This window comes from Lonchura striata, chromosome 2 (genome assembly GCF_050655825.1).
Source record: "Lonchura striata isolate lonStrDom1 chromosome 2, ASM5065582v1, whole genome shotgun sequence".
Lineage (NCBI taxonomy): Eukaryota > Metazoa > Chordata > Aves > Passeriformes > Estrildidae > Lonchura > Lonchura striata.
The window spans coordinates 21,294,912-21,311,326 of record NC_140704.1 but is presented as its reverse complement, the minus strand read 5'-3'; the positions used below and the strand labels follow the sequence as shown (position 1 = coordinate 21,311,326).

The 16,415-nt window shown below is 37.4% G+C and overlaps 1 protein-coding gene across 1 annotated transcript in view; it reads right to left on the bottom strand.

Moving 5' to 3' along the window:
* Window positions 1–16,415, bottom strand: part of ITGA8 (integrin subunit alpha 8) — a 111,710-nt gene that overhangs the window by 76,405 nt on the left and 18,890 nt on the right. Inside the window, exons 9-13 of the mRNA XM_031503826.3 lie at window positions 15,289–15,332; window positions 14,260–14,316; window positions 14,028–14,080; window positions 8,372–8,577; window positions 6,034–6,225 (exon numbers count right to left, since the gene is read on the bottom strand). Of these exons, the coding sequence (XP_031359686.2) occupies window positions 6,034–6,225; window positions 8,372–8,577; window positions 14,028–14,080; window positions 14,260–14,316; window positions 15,289–15,332 (552 nt within the window). The remainder of the gene's footprint in view (window positions 1–6,033; window positions 6,226–8,371; window positions 8,578–14,027; window positions 14,081–14,259; window positions 14,317–15,288; window positions 15,333–16,415) is intronic.

Below are 16,415 nucleotides of genomic sequence, written 5' to 3'. Positions count from 1 at the left end.
CTATAACTCAAAATGCATGCCTTTGCTTCATTCCCTGCTCCAGGCCTTGATAACACACATAAAGCTTAGGATGGAGCAAAGGGGCCCTAAAAGCCCCAGATTTATAGGACAGTGGAAGCTGCCTTGAAAGATGTTATTATGCATCCCAGATGTCCCAGCACAGAAGACAGGCAGGAAGATTGTGCTGAGGCAGGTATTTCAGAATATCTTCATGCAAACCTTGTAGAGCTGCTGTTACAGAGAATCCCATGATCATATAAACTGTGTTACAGCCCTCACTAAGATTGCCTCAGACACAGCACAATGCTGCTTTGCCATGTCCTTACCTTGGCACAGAATCTTGCATAAAATTCCAGCTACCACTGTATTGACACTTAAAGTGATGGGAAAAGCCCATCTTTTACATTTTTTCAGTCTCATGACCTCCCTTATTTCTTTAATCCCATTTACCTTTTTTTATGACTGTCAATCCAGAATAATGACATTAAACCAGTGTTTACTATTGCAGAAGTGAGATCAGATCTTCTCTTTTGAATATGACCTTAGAACATGAGTTGTCAGAAAACAGTGAAATGGATCATCTGCTGAAAGATGTTACACTTATGTCACCGCTAGTAAAACAGTGGCAGAGAATGTGCCTGTATGCTGTATGTCTACTGTATGCAGTGGTATCATTAAAATAGCCCTAACACAGTTTGCCCATGCCAATTATTAGACTCCAAAACGAGCATGCAGTGACCCTGTTTTGGCAAAAAAGTGAGTTTAATAGTGTGCACAAGGAGTGTTCAGTGATAGTTCAGAACCAAAGACAGAATATTTCATTTACTGGTGTAGATGTACCTCAGGATGATTAACTGGTCTTTTCCTTCAAATACTGGGTACATGTTGTGTACTGGAAAGATTCTGAATATTTCAGGTAAGTATGGTATTAAGCCTGTCAGTGTCATGCTTAGAAGACTGGGAAAGCTGCACATTATGGCTTGGCACAATCTACCTGACTGATATGCTTAACCTGCTTCCTTATACTAATCTTATCGGACTATAAAGTTTAATTAGATTCTGCTTCTTACGTGACTAGAGAGAAAGGAGCATCCCTCCATTAACTACCACCATCACCACTGCTTGGCAGTGCAATCCAGCTAGGTGAGGAGGAGCCCTCTGTTTGGGGCAGAAGATGATGAACACAAGCAGAGAGGGCAGCTGCATGAGTGACACAGCTGTTAGGATGATCAGCAGTTTTCTGCCTCTGCTGCTTCCCAGGGTTGAAAGTTTCCCACTCCCTCCAAGTCTGCAAAGCAGAGACTTCCATATTATCATCCCTGTCTGTGCTGATAAAGGAACAGTACATATAACATCTGGAGCATCTGTAAGTATAACACAATTTACAGAATTCCCTCCTGGAAAGCTGCAGAGATGTAAACCAAAGGTTGTACTTAGTAACAAAATTCAGTCTTCCTTGTTGAAAAAAATCTCTGTATATTCACAATGCTGAGAGGTCTGTTACTGTTACAGTGACAACATCTGGGCCAGGACAGCTGAAGACAGATAGTCACAACACTGACAGAACTGCTAGCAAGAAGGAAAAGCAGTTCTGTCTGCATGCTGACCCTACCAGAGAAAGTTCCATTTTTAGGTAAGATGTTGACTAGTTAGTTATTCAGCTGTCTGTACCCTGTGCTTGTGCAATAAAGGCAGGGCATGAGCTTGAGCACTTGAGTGTAAGTACTGTCCATATTTTTGTGTAGTTAGTACAGATTAGCTGTGATTTTGGTGTGTGCAAGTTAGTACTCCCCCAGATAGCAGCTGAGAGAGGTCTGGGGAATTGCCTGGGCCAAAGACCTTTAACAAAAGGCAATATGGGTACTGCCATCCTGTTTCAGTGGTTTCATCTGATGATAGTGAGCTGTGCTGTGCCATGTAGCCTCAAACCCTGACCACATTCCCTGGTCCACTTATTTTCTTGTACAAACACAATTACTGATAGCAATAAAAATATTTGGGATTATTGTTTTTCCAAGTACTAATTCTGATTTTCTTCTCAGTAGAGAAGATACAGCTCCTTTTTTGAAGTTGGTTAAGTATGAAAGCCAGGTCAATGGTAAAATCTATATCAGAAGCAATACTTCACCCATACACAAGTCATAAACTACTAACTGCTCTTCACACAAAAATGTATGAAGAAGAGGAAAAGAGGCAGCTGTGGTAGCAAGACTGAACAATCATTTGGCACAACAACAGAACTGGCGTGCCATTCTCCACTGCACAAGGAACAATTAAATATATTAGAATTCCTTCCACAGGATTGCTAAAACACATGGCTGATAAAGGAAGTATGTCAGAAGTCTGTAACATAACTGGACTGCAGAATTATTCACTGTCTTTTCTAGAAACTGTTCAGTGGAATGTTCAAGACTTGAATGGGACACAGTAAGAATTACTTCTTCACAGAACATTCAGCTGGGCTGTGAGGTCCCTTGACAAATGCTGCACATGCCAAAAGTCTGCCTGAGTTCTACAGCTGATTGGTCAAATTCATGGAAGAGAAGCCTGTCAAGTAATACTAATTTTGGAGGTGCCATCTCTGACTCAGGGCCACCTTGATATTCTGGTTGGTTAATGCTGGGTGGATATTCTGGGAAATACCACAACAACAGGTACAATTCCCAGGATATCTATTGCTGGCCACTGTTGGTAACATGCTATGGTGCTAGACAGATCTTTAATCTCTGACAATATGGCTGTATTATGTTCTTCCTTGCCTGTTCTGCTACTCCACCATTAAACCTGCCTGTGATCAGTTTTCTCCCAAATTTATTATACAACTGGGGTCATGCATGGGAGACAAGAGACTCCCTTTCTCTGTCTTTCCTAAAGAAGACCAGAAAGGGGGGAGGGGAGTAGGGGGGCAGGGAGGAGACTCCCTTTGGTGGCCAGGAGTTGCAGGAGGAGAAAAGAGAAATCATTCAATCCACAGGAGAGCTGAGGAATTTGAAGAGCTCTGTGTACTAGGGAGTTTTCATCTGCTCCCTATTTTCCTTCTCTGTTCCTGAGCTTATACTGGCATTTGGATGAAGGGAGGAAGATTTTACTCCCTGTACCAAATGGCCTCTCTTCTCTAGAAGGCTAATACATAGACATCAGTCTGAATTGAACTCCCAGCCAAGAGAGGATTTAACCTTCTTCCAATGGCATAAAAATTTGATTGTGAGTCACCCTCACTTTTTAGTAACTGTGTTACTCGACTTGTGATCAAAGAGCACTGATTGCTGGGGTCAGTACAGCGATCCTAGGATGAAGCTCAGTGGTGTGTGATAAGAAACCATATGAACAGGTGGTATCTTCTGCCCTCTAGGTCAGTGACCTGCTCCCAAAAACTTTACCTTCAGATTTAAAGAAGGCCTGAACTTCTAAAGCTCTTCTAAAAGTTCTGAAAAATCCATACAGTGCATTAGAAATGAAATGGCAGAGTAACTCCCAAGTCTCACATTCCCATTTCCTAGCATGGATATGCCTGCCTCATGAACAACGTCAGGCATAAGTGCTTGAGTAAATTATACAAAAATAGCTATAGCTATACAGGTCAGTCTTGAACAATTGAACTCTAGCCATGGAAGAGCTACATGCTTGGAGAATCTTACCTTGGACAGTGGCAATATATGTTTATACCTGCAGCCAGACATTACAGTTGTCTCTCATCTCCCAGTCTGGAACTTCTGACAACAGAACTTCTGAGAGTGTTAAGTCAGAATAATCTGATTTTATTACATTTTTCTTTTTAGAAAATGGTTACTTTTAGCATATACACGCTAGAAAGCTTAAATTTTTTTTTTGTGTGTGTTTTTTCCCCCTAATCTTTCACAACCTTCTTTGAATCACAGGCACAAACAGCAGTTTGGGAAGCATGGAATTAAAGGCTAATTTTCTAGACCTACAGTCAGCCAGATTCCATTTCTCTAAAATAAAACTTCCTTCCTAATCCTTCCAACTTCAGTACCTTGTTTCCTCCTTTTACAAGGGTTGCCCTTAGGCGTTTCCGTCAGGAGGTGAAGAAGAAAAGCTCTTTGACACTAGCAGGATTACTTACTTCATTGCCTGGTGTGTTTGTCCTAGGCTTGCATTTCCCTATATTATTTCCTTTATTTTTTTTCCCTTTTTCCCATAGGAAGGCACTCTGTTTTTGTGCTAGCATTGTGCCATGTTTGCACTATTTTTACAGCTTTGTTTTGGTGCTCCAAATCTTCATGAATTAAGGAAGTGGTGGTTGACTGGTAGTAAGAGGTTTTTCTTCTCATTTTCTGAGAGATTTTCACCAGTGCTGTGGACTGCTCATCTAGGGGAAAGCTAGTTACAGTAAATGCAGGGTGGTGTTTCTTTTGTTTGTTTTCATTTTTTAATTAGGTAATTCCTGTCTTAAAATCATATGATCTAACACATAGTGAGCTGATAACAAAATTCTGTGAGTAGGATGCAAAGTGGAGGCCACAATGACAGACAGAGAACACACAATTATACTACAATTCCTCAGTGCACATTTAGAAAGATCAAGACTCATCACCCAAATTTTCCACAAATTAGCTTAAAAGATGCTCCACATAAAAGTATGCTAATATAGCAGTGAGACTTCTGCTCTTTCTTCTCTATGTGAGTCAAACAATCTCTCCATTCCCTCTATCTTTTCAATCTTAGAAATGCCAGGAATGCAATATCCTGTTTCCTTTGGTTTTGATGGGGGGCCTCGTGGGTGCTTTAGGAAATGTTTAAATGCTGAAACTTTAATAAAGTGCTCTGTTGTCCAAGAGAACCTCATTAGTCATGGACAATGAAAGACTATTAATAGCAACATCAACAATATGCAAACAAAAAGTCAGAGTAGTGTTTAAAAGCCCTTTCTTCTCTCAAATGCTAAAGATCTTACTTTAGTCTCATGATAGCCTCACTTTATTACTTTGCAGTCAGCTTTTAAGTCTGTAAAAGTGTAATTTCTATTGTAAACACCCCTTTCCAGAAATTGCCTTCTGCTTTTGGAAAGATACTTCTTTCAAGGTTTTTACAATCCATCTCAGAAAGGTAAAAGATCTTATTTTTGTCCCTTTGAAAAATTACAGTTCTCACTTTTGAAATAGCATAACTTTCAAGAACTCTAGCCTTGAAATAACCCAGGGTAACAAGAGTGATTTCATAGTAAGTCAGGGAAGGATGGACTGTTAGGACTTTACTGTGGATGAAACTTTCACAGTAAGAAAATACGATGTTTTACTACACATCCTTACTAAGATCTCTGAATTGTGATGAAAAGAAACAGAACAGATTTGTTTCCAGATGAGAGAGAGAGTAAATGCAAGCACACTTACATTCAGACTACTTACATGGTAGGAAAAATTTTCTTTAAAAAACAAATGCTTCCCTGAAAAAATTAATGTTACAAACTTGATAAATGTGAATACATGTCAGGTAAACTCATTAGGAAGAATCAAAGTTAACCTAAAAAGGAATAGTCCATACAGCAAAATGAAAACATAAAAGGGATGGGAAAGCCCAAATAAAATAGCTGCTTTAAGCAATTTACATTCTCTCTGCTGTTTTGTAATGCAATCAAAGCCATTAACTATATATAGCTAAATGGCTCTTTGGTCAGCAAAAAACAACTTAAAAACACAACCAAACCAATCCCTTCTTCTGCAATGCAACGTGTTTTTAATTAAGAAAGAATGCCAGAATGAAGGAGACCTTACAAGTTCAATAAGCTGAGACCATTCAATTTTTGGAAGTGGGGGAAAAGGGTTAAGGGTTTCATTGTAAACTTCACATGTTTTATGTTAATACAACTATTTAAGCCCTTTCTTGACTTTCTGATCATGTCTTTTGACAGGAAAGGGAGTATTTGTTTTGTCTGTTTTTAACTCTCAGGAAAGCAAACTAGAACTGTCCAGAAATGTCTATCCTTTATTCTGACCTCTGCCTTCCAAAAGGAGCAGTTTAGGCATGATGCATTTACCAGAGTATGAAATTCCCTTTCTAATGCAAAAATCTTACCTGGGTGATCATTCTTGTCTACATCTGAGTCTCCTCTTAGAGTGAAGCCAAATCCCGAAGGCATGGACTGTGAGGCCCAGGCTCCACTGAGAACCTGGGAAGGGTTAGGGTTTAACCCATTACTGTATCCATTGTAAATGAGCACTTTCCCTCTCCTGTCTTCTCCTGCAAATGGTGCACCAATAGCAATGTCTGCAATGCAGAAAAAACCAACAACAAATAAAAAATAGGATAAAAAGAATGGACAGAATTAAAAATTAACTCCCTGCATGAAAATAGACTCAAATTGCTTCTGCTACAAACACGCAAGAACTTCATCATTTTGTACTTCTGTATGCATTCTAGTTTAAAGGCAAATATACAAAATGTTAGCAGTGTTTCTTCTGGGTCAAACTTTCATGAAAAAAGCTTATAAAATAACCCTATGAAGAGGTTATTTAATTATACTTAATAGCCAGTCCACATTGGATTCCTGTACATATTTTCAGGGCAGTTAATTAGCTTTAATAAAGCAAGATCTAATGAATGCCTGCTTCTACTTTAGTGTTTCTTAAACAGGTACAAATTTTCTTTGATTTCCCCTATCACCTTTTAATAAGGAGCAGCTGTTAGATAAAACTAATTTTCTTTTTCCAGATAACATATCCTACATAGACAAAAAATTTCACCCCCTCAAACATTCAATGCTTTAGAATGCAAAAGAGATCATTAGAATATCATGTTTTCATCTATACCAATTCATCATTTTATTGAGAAATAGGAATAATACCGAGTCAGGAATTTTGCAGGAGGTCTTAGGCACTACAGAATTAAACAGTTCAATCCTTAAAAATGAGGTGCCATATCCAAAAAGCAGAATTCACAGTGCTTTTCTTTGTTTCTGTGCATGGGATGTGGAGACAATATTGTCTAAATTGAGATCCAACAGCTGTTCTAGCTGAGCTAGCCAATAGGAAATGGTAGAGGATATATATCTATAGCTCTCATTTTTGGGTTCTCATCTAGGAGCTAATGCTGGACTTCTTTACTAAACTTGAATTGAGCACCTGGATTCTGTAGCTTCACTCTAAAGGCAGAAGTGCACCAAAGCTATATGACTGGCATATTCAGTTACGAAGCAGAAGACTCTGGCTTTAGAGTCTTCTTAGTCTTTTTACAGTGACAAAGAAAAGCAGACATGTCTTCTGCCTACCTCAACTGAATTCTGGAGAGAAGGGAGACCATCACTGCCTGCTTAGAGTAGCTGAGGGTATCTGCTATTGCTCCCAGGCAGAAAACAGGAATTCTCCACCATGAGGTTCAGCTGTGCTGAACTCCACAGTGGGATTCCAGGATAACTCAGCGAGGAGACTCTCAGCAGTCACAGTCCAATGGCTTCTACCCACAGGATTGTACTCATATTTTGTACACTCTGAACCCCAGTGCAATTCTATGACTCCTGACATGAATGATCCCTTGCATAGCAGCCACACAATGAGGACATTGGCCTAGAATCTAGTGGCTACAGCTCTTGCAGTAATTAATTTTTCCTTAGTTCATTAATTTTTCCTTAGTGGGACAGCTGTTCTAAAAGCTACTGTGCAAAACAGCCCTTCCAGGAAAAAACTTGTTGGTGTTTTAGATGCAGAGATACCTGCTTTGAAGATCGCTAACATCCTGGAAATAATAAGTAAGGAAATGCATGCAGGGAAAACCAAAATGCTACTGATCATGTCTAGGAGGATAACTCTAGGTGCTCAAGGTATCCCAGCTTTCTCAGGTAATCAAGCAGTTAGTTTAGTTGTTATGTTTGCTTAAATGTAGGCTGCCAGTTAACTTACATGAACATTTTGTTGTGTGTATGTGCTATAAGCATTTGAAAGAACCCATTTATGTACCTGGTTTTCTTAGTACTTAAGTACCAGTGGAAGGCTGACTCCAAAACAGTACTTCTGTACTTGCCAATTATTTCATTGTTGACAAAATGCACCATGTACTGAGCCTCATTGAATTACCAAAATTTTCCAAGCATTTGAGGAGAGAAAAACTCTGCTTTCAAAAAAATGAAACACCTTAACTAAGTACCTAAATTTTATTATAGTTAACAAAAGGTATTTTTATTCAAAAACACATACTAATACTTAGTAAAAAAATCACACTCTAGTCAATATGACTGACCTCTTATCGGTCAGTTTTTCATGATTTGGGTCTCAATATCGGTTTCATTAGCATTAGGGTGAATTCTGATGAATTTCAAATATGTCACGAATCCTTTTCCAGTACAGCACAGACACAATATTTGCTGCTTAGGCATTTGTAATTTCAGTGTTAGAGATATACAACATTGCATACAGATTACCATTATATCCATCTTGATTGAGATCTCCAAGGTGTGTGATTGCACTGCCAAATCTACCAAACACTTCAGCACCTGTCAGAATTTGTGCATCTTGGAAGAGGAATGCACTTTCTTGTAGGTACAGATAAACTTGCCCAACTTCTTTAGGCTTGCTCTCAAATTCTCGTTCCATAAAAAGAGGGGCACCAACTAGGATATCATCTAAACTGGAACAAACAAAAGACAGTGTCACTGAGAGATTGAGTGTAAACAACACAGTTTATACGTTTTCTAAACAAGAAGCCAGTAATTATCCTTTAGTCAGACTAACTGAAGGAAGAAGGCACTTCTGGATCCTAGTTCAAACACTTGGTCAAATCATGGTCAATTAGGGAAGGCTGTCCACAGCTATACTCAATTCAGTTTTGAGTATCTCCATGGATGGAGACTCCACAACCTTTCTGGGCAACTACTTCCAGTGTCTGATCATCATCACAGCCAAAATGTTTCTTTCTAGGTTTAAATGGAATTGCTTGTACTTCAATTCATGCCCACAATAGACAGCGAAAAATTCCACTTTGCAATTGATGATGCTGAATTCAGGAATCTAAGAGTGAATCTGTGTCACTAGAACAAATTCTGTACATCTGTTTTACTAACAGTGCCAGTGAGAGACAAATTTTAGTATTATCAGTAAGTGACTAAAAGAAAAAAACCCTGCTACTTTAAAAGAGATTTTTGAGTAACATACATGAAACACAAGTAGAGCATCAATTAATAGAGATTGCCTCATCATTTATTCAAATAGAAAGTGGGGGACAAAGCCAAAGCTCTATTTCTGAAAACACTTCTGTTCAATATTAGGTACACAAGTAGCTGCAGTGGTCATATAGTTTTCTGTACTGAGTATTAAAGAGAAAGCACATAATTAAATGATTAAAATAAGATATTTAGAGGAAAAAGTCTGTCTATTATATTACTCCAAGAAGAATCAGTAGAAGAACACAAACCAATGAAAGCATATTTTGCATGTTGTTGTTCTAAATAGTCATGTTTCAAAACATGTTACCAACAGTTATTTAGAGGGCATAAAAAGATCCTTTAATGAACTGTGAAGAATAAAAACAAGTGTGATTGACAGACTCATAAAAAGCAGAAGTATTCTTAATGGATTATTCTGAGATATTAAATGATATTATCAGATTAATTGCTGAAGGTTACTCAAGGCCATATAATAAAATAATTTGTATTATATTCAGTGGATATCGATCATCTGTATTAAGGAAGTCTGTTATTGCAAATAGCTATTATTAGACTATGTGATCCCAGAATTTTTAATTTGGAAAACATATTCTCTTGTGCTAATGTGAAAATTTTTTCAAACTTTGTAAAATTCACAGGAAACTTTCTATTCTCAATTCATCATATTTCCAATATGAGACTTCATCTATTAGCAAACAAAATAGTAAAATTGCACTACACTGTTTTTCCTAATCCTGATAGAAAAAAACTTGTACAATTCAGCAGTAGCTCAGCTACTATTGTACCACAGATGTACACTATGATTCTAAGATACACACCATAGAATTTAGCACAGAATATTTCATCTAGAAAAAAAAAAATCTCATTGTAAAACTTACACATTATATAAGTTGTGAAAAATACTTCTAGGAATGTTATTTTTCCATAAGTAGTATGTTTCCATAAGGGTAAGTGCAATTCCAAATGTCAGGTCAGTTTGGCACAACTCTCCTATTTTTTGTTAGATTTTTCCCTGTGGCATAAAGAACTAAAAAGGAAGGAAGCAGATGCTGACTTGACATCAAAGGTGGGATTTTCCTTTCACACTAAACATTAAAAGTCATTCTCTACTAATGGAAGATGTTTGTGGTTGGGACAGAATATCAGCTGAAATGGTTGCCAGGAAACAATAGCAATAACAAAAAGAAATAATGAATGCTCTTTTAAAAATAAGTTATTTTACATATGCCATGTACTAAAAGCATTACACAATAGCACTAACTTCAATTACTATTTTAGTGCCTCACACTCCAGATATTCCCAGTACATTGGGACCCCATAGAGTTAAGTGCTGTAGAAACCATGAAATAAAAGATGAGCCTGGCTCACTTGAATATTTTACAAATGAGCAATTTTAAGACTAAAGGAAGATTATTTTAGAGGTGGAAAAGAACCACATCACTAAGAGTCAGAAAGCTCCCAGTACACTGATGTAAAATAAATAGATGCTCAGATACCTTTAAAAAACTTGTCCATAGAGCAATATCTAGAGTGCCTAAAATGGTGACAAGAGACACACAGACTATCTATTGCGTACTGAAACTCTCTAAGCAGAAGCCTAACCCTGAACACAAGATTCACCAGGTGAAACAGAAAGCAAGCTCCAGGAGCTGGAGCTTGTTGAACAGAGAGCACAGCACCCTGGTTAGAAGTACACAGTACTGGGGTTATTTTTCTGGTAAAATTTCAACTTTGCTAAAATAAATAACAATGACTGTATAAAATGCATGAATAGTCCAGGGAGAAGGGACTAGAATCTGGTAGCTAAGGTGTCTCATCCTCTGATGTACTGAGGGACAGGTGGAAGGAAGGCAGACTTCTAATACACTGACTTATTTCTCAACTGGTTATGGGCAGCAGAGCCACCTGGAACACCCACAGCACTTGGTTTGTCTCCCCTCCAGGTATTCATATGTATTGCCCTCACCAAGGCTGCCCTTTCCTCACCCTCTTAAATTTACCCCCATTTCATTCAGAGCTGAGCTTTGTAGGTCAAAGCACACTGCTTCAGCAAGTCCTCTGCAAGAGGGAACTCTCTTTTAGGCAATTATAGAAGTTTGGGATTAGAGTTTGGGGGTTTGGTGCTGTCACAGCAGTCTTCTGTAGCTAGAAAGGAAGGATTTGTCAGCTACCCAACTCTCTCTAATCCTCATTTACTTTCTTCTGGCTCCTCTTCAAGTGGGTGAAATAAGCAAACAATTGCTGCTTACCATACTTTATACTCAGTTTTACCTCCCAGCTTCTACAATTTAATTATTTAGATAGCAAGCAGTCAAGGGGGTACGAGGGGTGTATGTACTTGTTGGGTTCTAAGTGCCTATGTGATTAGTATTATGCATTTTGCTGGTGAAAGAGGATGTTGCCTTTGGCCATTTCAATTGGCCTTTTAAATTGGAGGAGTTTGTATTTACAAAATTGAGAGTTCTGAGTCAAATTCAGTTTGATGTGATTACTTCTAAAAAGCCATATGAGTAAATAAAAGCAAAAGCCCCTGGACAGTAATATTAAACCATGAAATGCAATCCAGTGTGCAGTGATACTTTGAACTGGAATTCAAGGATAGAATAATGCAATAATATAGAATTTAATAACTATTCATTACATTCCATTTTTGCACTAAGATGTTAGCGTTAACATAAATTTATGTTATTTTTTGCTCCAAAACAGAAAAGTAATCAGCCAGTATTACTTCCCTTCTGATTAAAAAAAAAAAAATCTTTAAAAAGCACAAAGCTGACCACCTGCTGAGACTGTGTGCCATTTCTTTGTATCCTGCAGAGTAATAAAAAGCAGGAATATAGGAAATGTCAAGAGGTCAAAGTATAACTGTGGAAAGCTTTGATACAGGCCAAATAAAAAAAAACAGTAAACAGTTTATTTCACTATTTTTATTGGACTGATTCAGCCTAAATTGAAAGTGCTCTCTTTTTCTCTCTTTACTAGGAATGTAGCCTGTAAGCTGATGGCAAACTTGATTTATTAAGTTTCATTGTGGATTTTTCATTATTAGCAATGGGCAACTAAGGGATACTAACAGTATCCTTAATTTCACTGTTCTGCCTACAATCCTGATGTGGTGAAGATAAAACTGCATGGCCCCAGCCCACAGAACTGCTGGACCAGATCTACAGAACATTTATTCCTAAAATGAGCCTAATCTTGTAGCCATATAATGAGTCTTAATACAGCAAAGCATCATTCCTAATAATCTTGTATTATTTTTTTCAGTAAATGACTTAATTGGGTTTCTTATACTTATGAGGCTACCACTAACTCATCTTTAGTTGAATAAAATACCTAAGTGAATTTGAAGTGTTAATTTCCCTTTTGCCTTTTTTCCCTCTTTTAGTCTTCCTTTCAGATAAATGTTTCCATTGATTGCATGTCCAAACCAGAAAAGACAGACTACATATCTAATCAAACATGTTTATCAAGTAAAGCTTTTTGTGTTTTGTTTTCTGTGGGATGTTTGGATCTCAGGAAGAGTCTTTAGATTTCTTTTAAGATATAGACTGGGAGACCACACAGGCCTCAACAGCAGTTTGATTATATTATTGACATAAACTGTGGTTTTAGAGGTACACAGAAAGTATAAGACCTGCCAAGTAACCCTAGGGTTAACAGGAAATAACCTGCACAGGAAATAGTTTGGTTCAGTGAGAAGTTAAATAATAATTTCCCTGAAAGCCTAATGAGTGTCTGTTGCACCTTAGATGAATGTTCCTTCACCCTTTCACATTTGTAATACATGAGTAGGACTAAATTATTTCTGATTCTGTATACCATAAAAACCAGAATTTTCCAAAGCTGTGATACTATGACAAAATTTAATCTCAGAAACTTGGAAAGATTTGAATACTATGAAGCCACCATGGAAACTGCTGAAGCTTCTGTTCTGTTGTTGTTGGGTTTTTTTTGTAACTGCAATAACACTTTACCACCTTGTTACTTTTCTCTTTGCCTATAAAAGTCAATCTTAAAAGAAGAAATTACTTTGCCCAGAAAAATAATTTCATGCACCATGTTTAAGCACTTAATAAGAAATTATCACAAGAAGAAAAAAATGATGTAGGCATATCTGAGGCATTTTGCAATAAGCAAGAGTACACTACATCTCTAAATATCATCCTGTCTCATCTTTGTGCAGACTTCCAAGCCTCTGAGTTTCAGGGATCTTTATCTCCTTGCTAGATAGCTACAATAAATATTCTCTTACTAAAGTCCTCTAAAATATTTAATCAGACTTTACATGACTTGAAAATTAATAAGAGTTTTGTTCAACAGAGCCTGAAACCCCCAGGTATTTTAGGGATCCCCAAGTATCATGACCCGGGAGCAGAGCATCATTATTCCTCTGACACAAAAAATGCCTGCTGTAACCACTCTGGGACACAGACAATTGCTGGTCCTTGAGATGATAAAAATGGATGCCCAACCAGCAGGTACTGGAATGAGGAAAGAAAAACTGATGACATTAGAAGGCTTTTAAAACTAAGAAAAGAAGCTATGGATGAGAAAATTTTCCTGTATGTGAGAATAGGAGAATGAACTTCTGACTTTCATTTATCTCTTCCCTGTGGGAGATAGTGCTGTTTATTCACTGCTTTTCTACCTAGATCTGTTTCCTAGGACTCTGGACACTCTGACACACTGTTTTAATAAATATTCAGGAAGATAAACTCACCCAAACTAGTCTTGCAGATACTTATGCCATTGTGACTGCACAAAGTCTATGTGAAAAATTAAAATTAGAGAAGCAGAGAAGCCAAGAGAAGCATTTTGAGGTATGAAGCACCTGAAAACCTACATTTCTTAACAAATATCAATCATTGCTTCTATTAATGTTCAGTGGAGCTGAATGTATTTGGTGACCTACCCATCATTGTTAACATCAGATACTGCAACTGTGTACCCAAAATAGGATGCCATCTGAAAATAAAAAATAACAGGTTTTCATATTTGATATAAAATGTAAAGTTATTTACTGATAATCATCTTTGTTTTCATGGGCATTATTACAAAAAAAATTTATATATTCTTGAAACTATATTAAGGAAACCAGATGTGCTAGAGATACAATATTTCATCACATAGTTGTTTGACATTACCTGCTCACCAGTGAAGTTCTGGATAAAGGTCAAGTCAGAAGAATTAATAATTGAGACCTGGCAACAGAAGAATAAGGAAAGTTTCAAGCACACATGGAGATGCTACAGCATGACATCACTGCAAAAGAATTTGACACACTAAAACATGGTCCAAGAAAAAGCAGTTCTTTTTCTGTCTCACCACAGGTATCCTGTATGATCTTGAACAAATTGCTAAGATTTCATGACCCTCATGTTCCCCATGAAAAAAACAGAGAAAAGTATTTCCCTTCCTTGCTGGACACTGAACAACAGCAAATCACAGACTATCAACTAATCAGTGACTAGGCATGAAAATGTGAACTTAAAACATGAAGAATTATACACAGATGTAGAAATATATATACATACACATAAACACCTTTTTCCTAAAAATTCTACAAACAAGTCCCAGAGACACAAGGAATTTGGGGTCCACAAAACTGGAGAACGTGTCTGTGGCTGTGAACTCTTTTCCCAGTCAGGTTACTTGTGAAGCCTTTTGTCCACAAGTTAACAGCTGTATTCACAAACATATATTGTTTTCTCCCTTCACTTCTAACTGCATATAATGACTCTTTGCATCTGCATTTCAATGTATACACTTACAGCACTGAAAGTAAACAATGGGTATGAATAATCTGAATTTAGACTCCTCTGCACTGTGGACACAGCACTGCACAAAAATATGCTAATCTATGGGTGAGATTAGGTGTGATAACACTCGGTGGGTATAGGGATACTAGTCAGACTCCGGGCATGTAATTGTAATTGTGATTGCCCAGTGAAAACAGACTTCAGAAGGGACTAAGTGCTTACCATTCAAAACTCAAAGCAGTAAAGACATTTCAACCCAGCCAGATAAGCCTAAGGGTGAATGTCAGTGGCAGTTTTACCTGATTTGAAAGTTTTGTATGAAAGAGACAGAAAATATAATGTAGCATTTAACCCTACAAATACCATAATTGTCTTCTCATTATAAAAATTACAAAATGAAGGTCCAGTACATACATAGCCAAAGTTCTGTGCTCCCCTTGGGACTCCAGCAACCAACTCTGAAAAGATAAATGATCAACAGTGAACTGGTTTTGCAATCTGAGTTGTGCATGCAACATGTATCCCACACCACTTAAAAGTTCCTTGATATATAGGTTAAATCCCTTAGGATTTTGATTTGTGATCTGAAAGACCTGTAAATCACTACAAGCCATTATTTCATAAGACTATAGAATTCATTTGGTTCATTAAATTGCACAAAACATTACACTCTGACTTCTGAATACATCTATCCATGGATCTCTTTCTGTTTAGTGCTGCTTAGCATAGCACAGTATAATAAATTTCTTGGTACAATTCAGCTTGCTACGTGACAGCTGTGTATTGATGGAATAAGAATTAGTTATGGCATCACATACTAGGGCACAGAAGTTAAATAGAACTATCCTTATGAATACTTGTTTTCTTTTTGCCTACCAACAGTTTATCTCATCCATTATTTCACCTGATGCCATATAAGTGCTTGACAAATTCTGCACATTCTATCTAAAAGCATTACAAGGAAATTTTTTGTGAGTGGCATTGGAGGAATCCACTGAATAAGAACATTAAACATTAGACCTAGCTGCCTTCTAGGAGTAATTTTGCTCAATAGTGAAATCTTAAACAACTAGTAGAAAAAATGAGTAAAAAAAAAAGAAGGAAAAAGCCAAGTCCCAGCCTGCAGTCTTGTGATCTAAACCTTGGCTCATTAGGATGTCCACATCAGAAGACAGCAGCAGGAACTTCAGATAACAGAGCAACTCAGCCACCTGCTTGGACTGACCTAGCCTTCCTCTTTACCTCACTAGGATCATATACTCCCCCGACTGAATGTGTTTGCTCAGGGGGCAGTGGAAGTACTAATGAAAGCCTGAACATGACACAGGATGAATCTCAAGTCAGCCAACTATGCAATATTTTTGTGCCAGTCATTCGCATGATATACTGATTCAAAAATCATCCATTATAAAACTTTGAGTACACATTAAAAAAAACAGCCAAAAATGTAGCCTTCCATTACCAGGCTTTATAATTACACATTATAGTGTTTGGTTCAAAATTGTGTGGTTTGTTATCTATTTTTTGAATCCTTCATAATG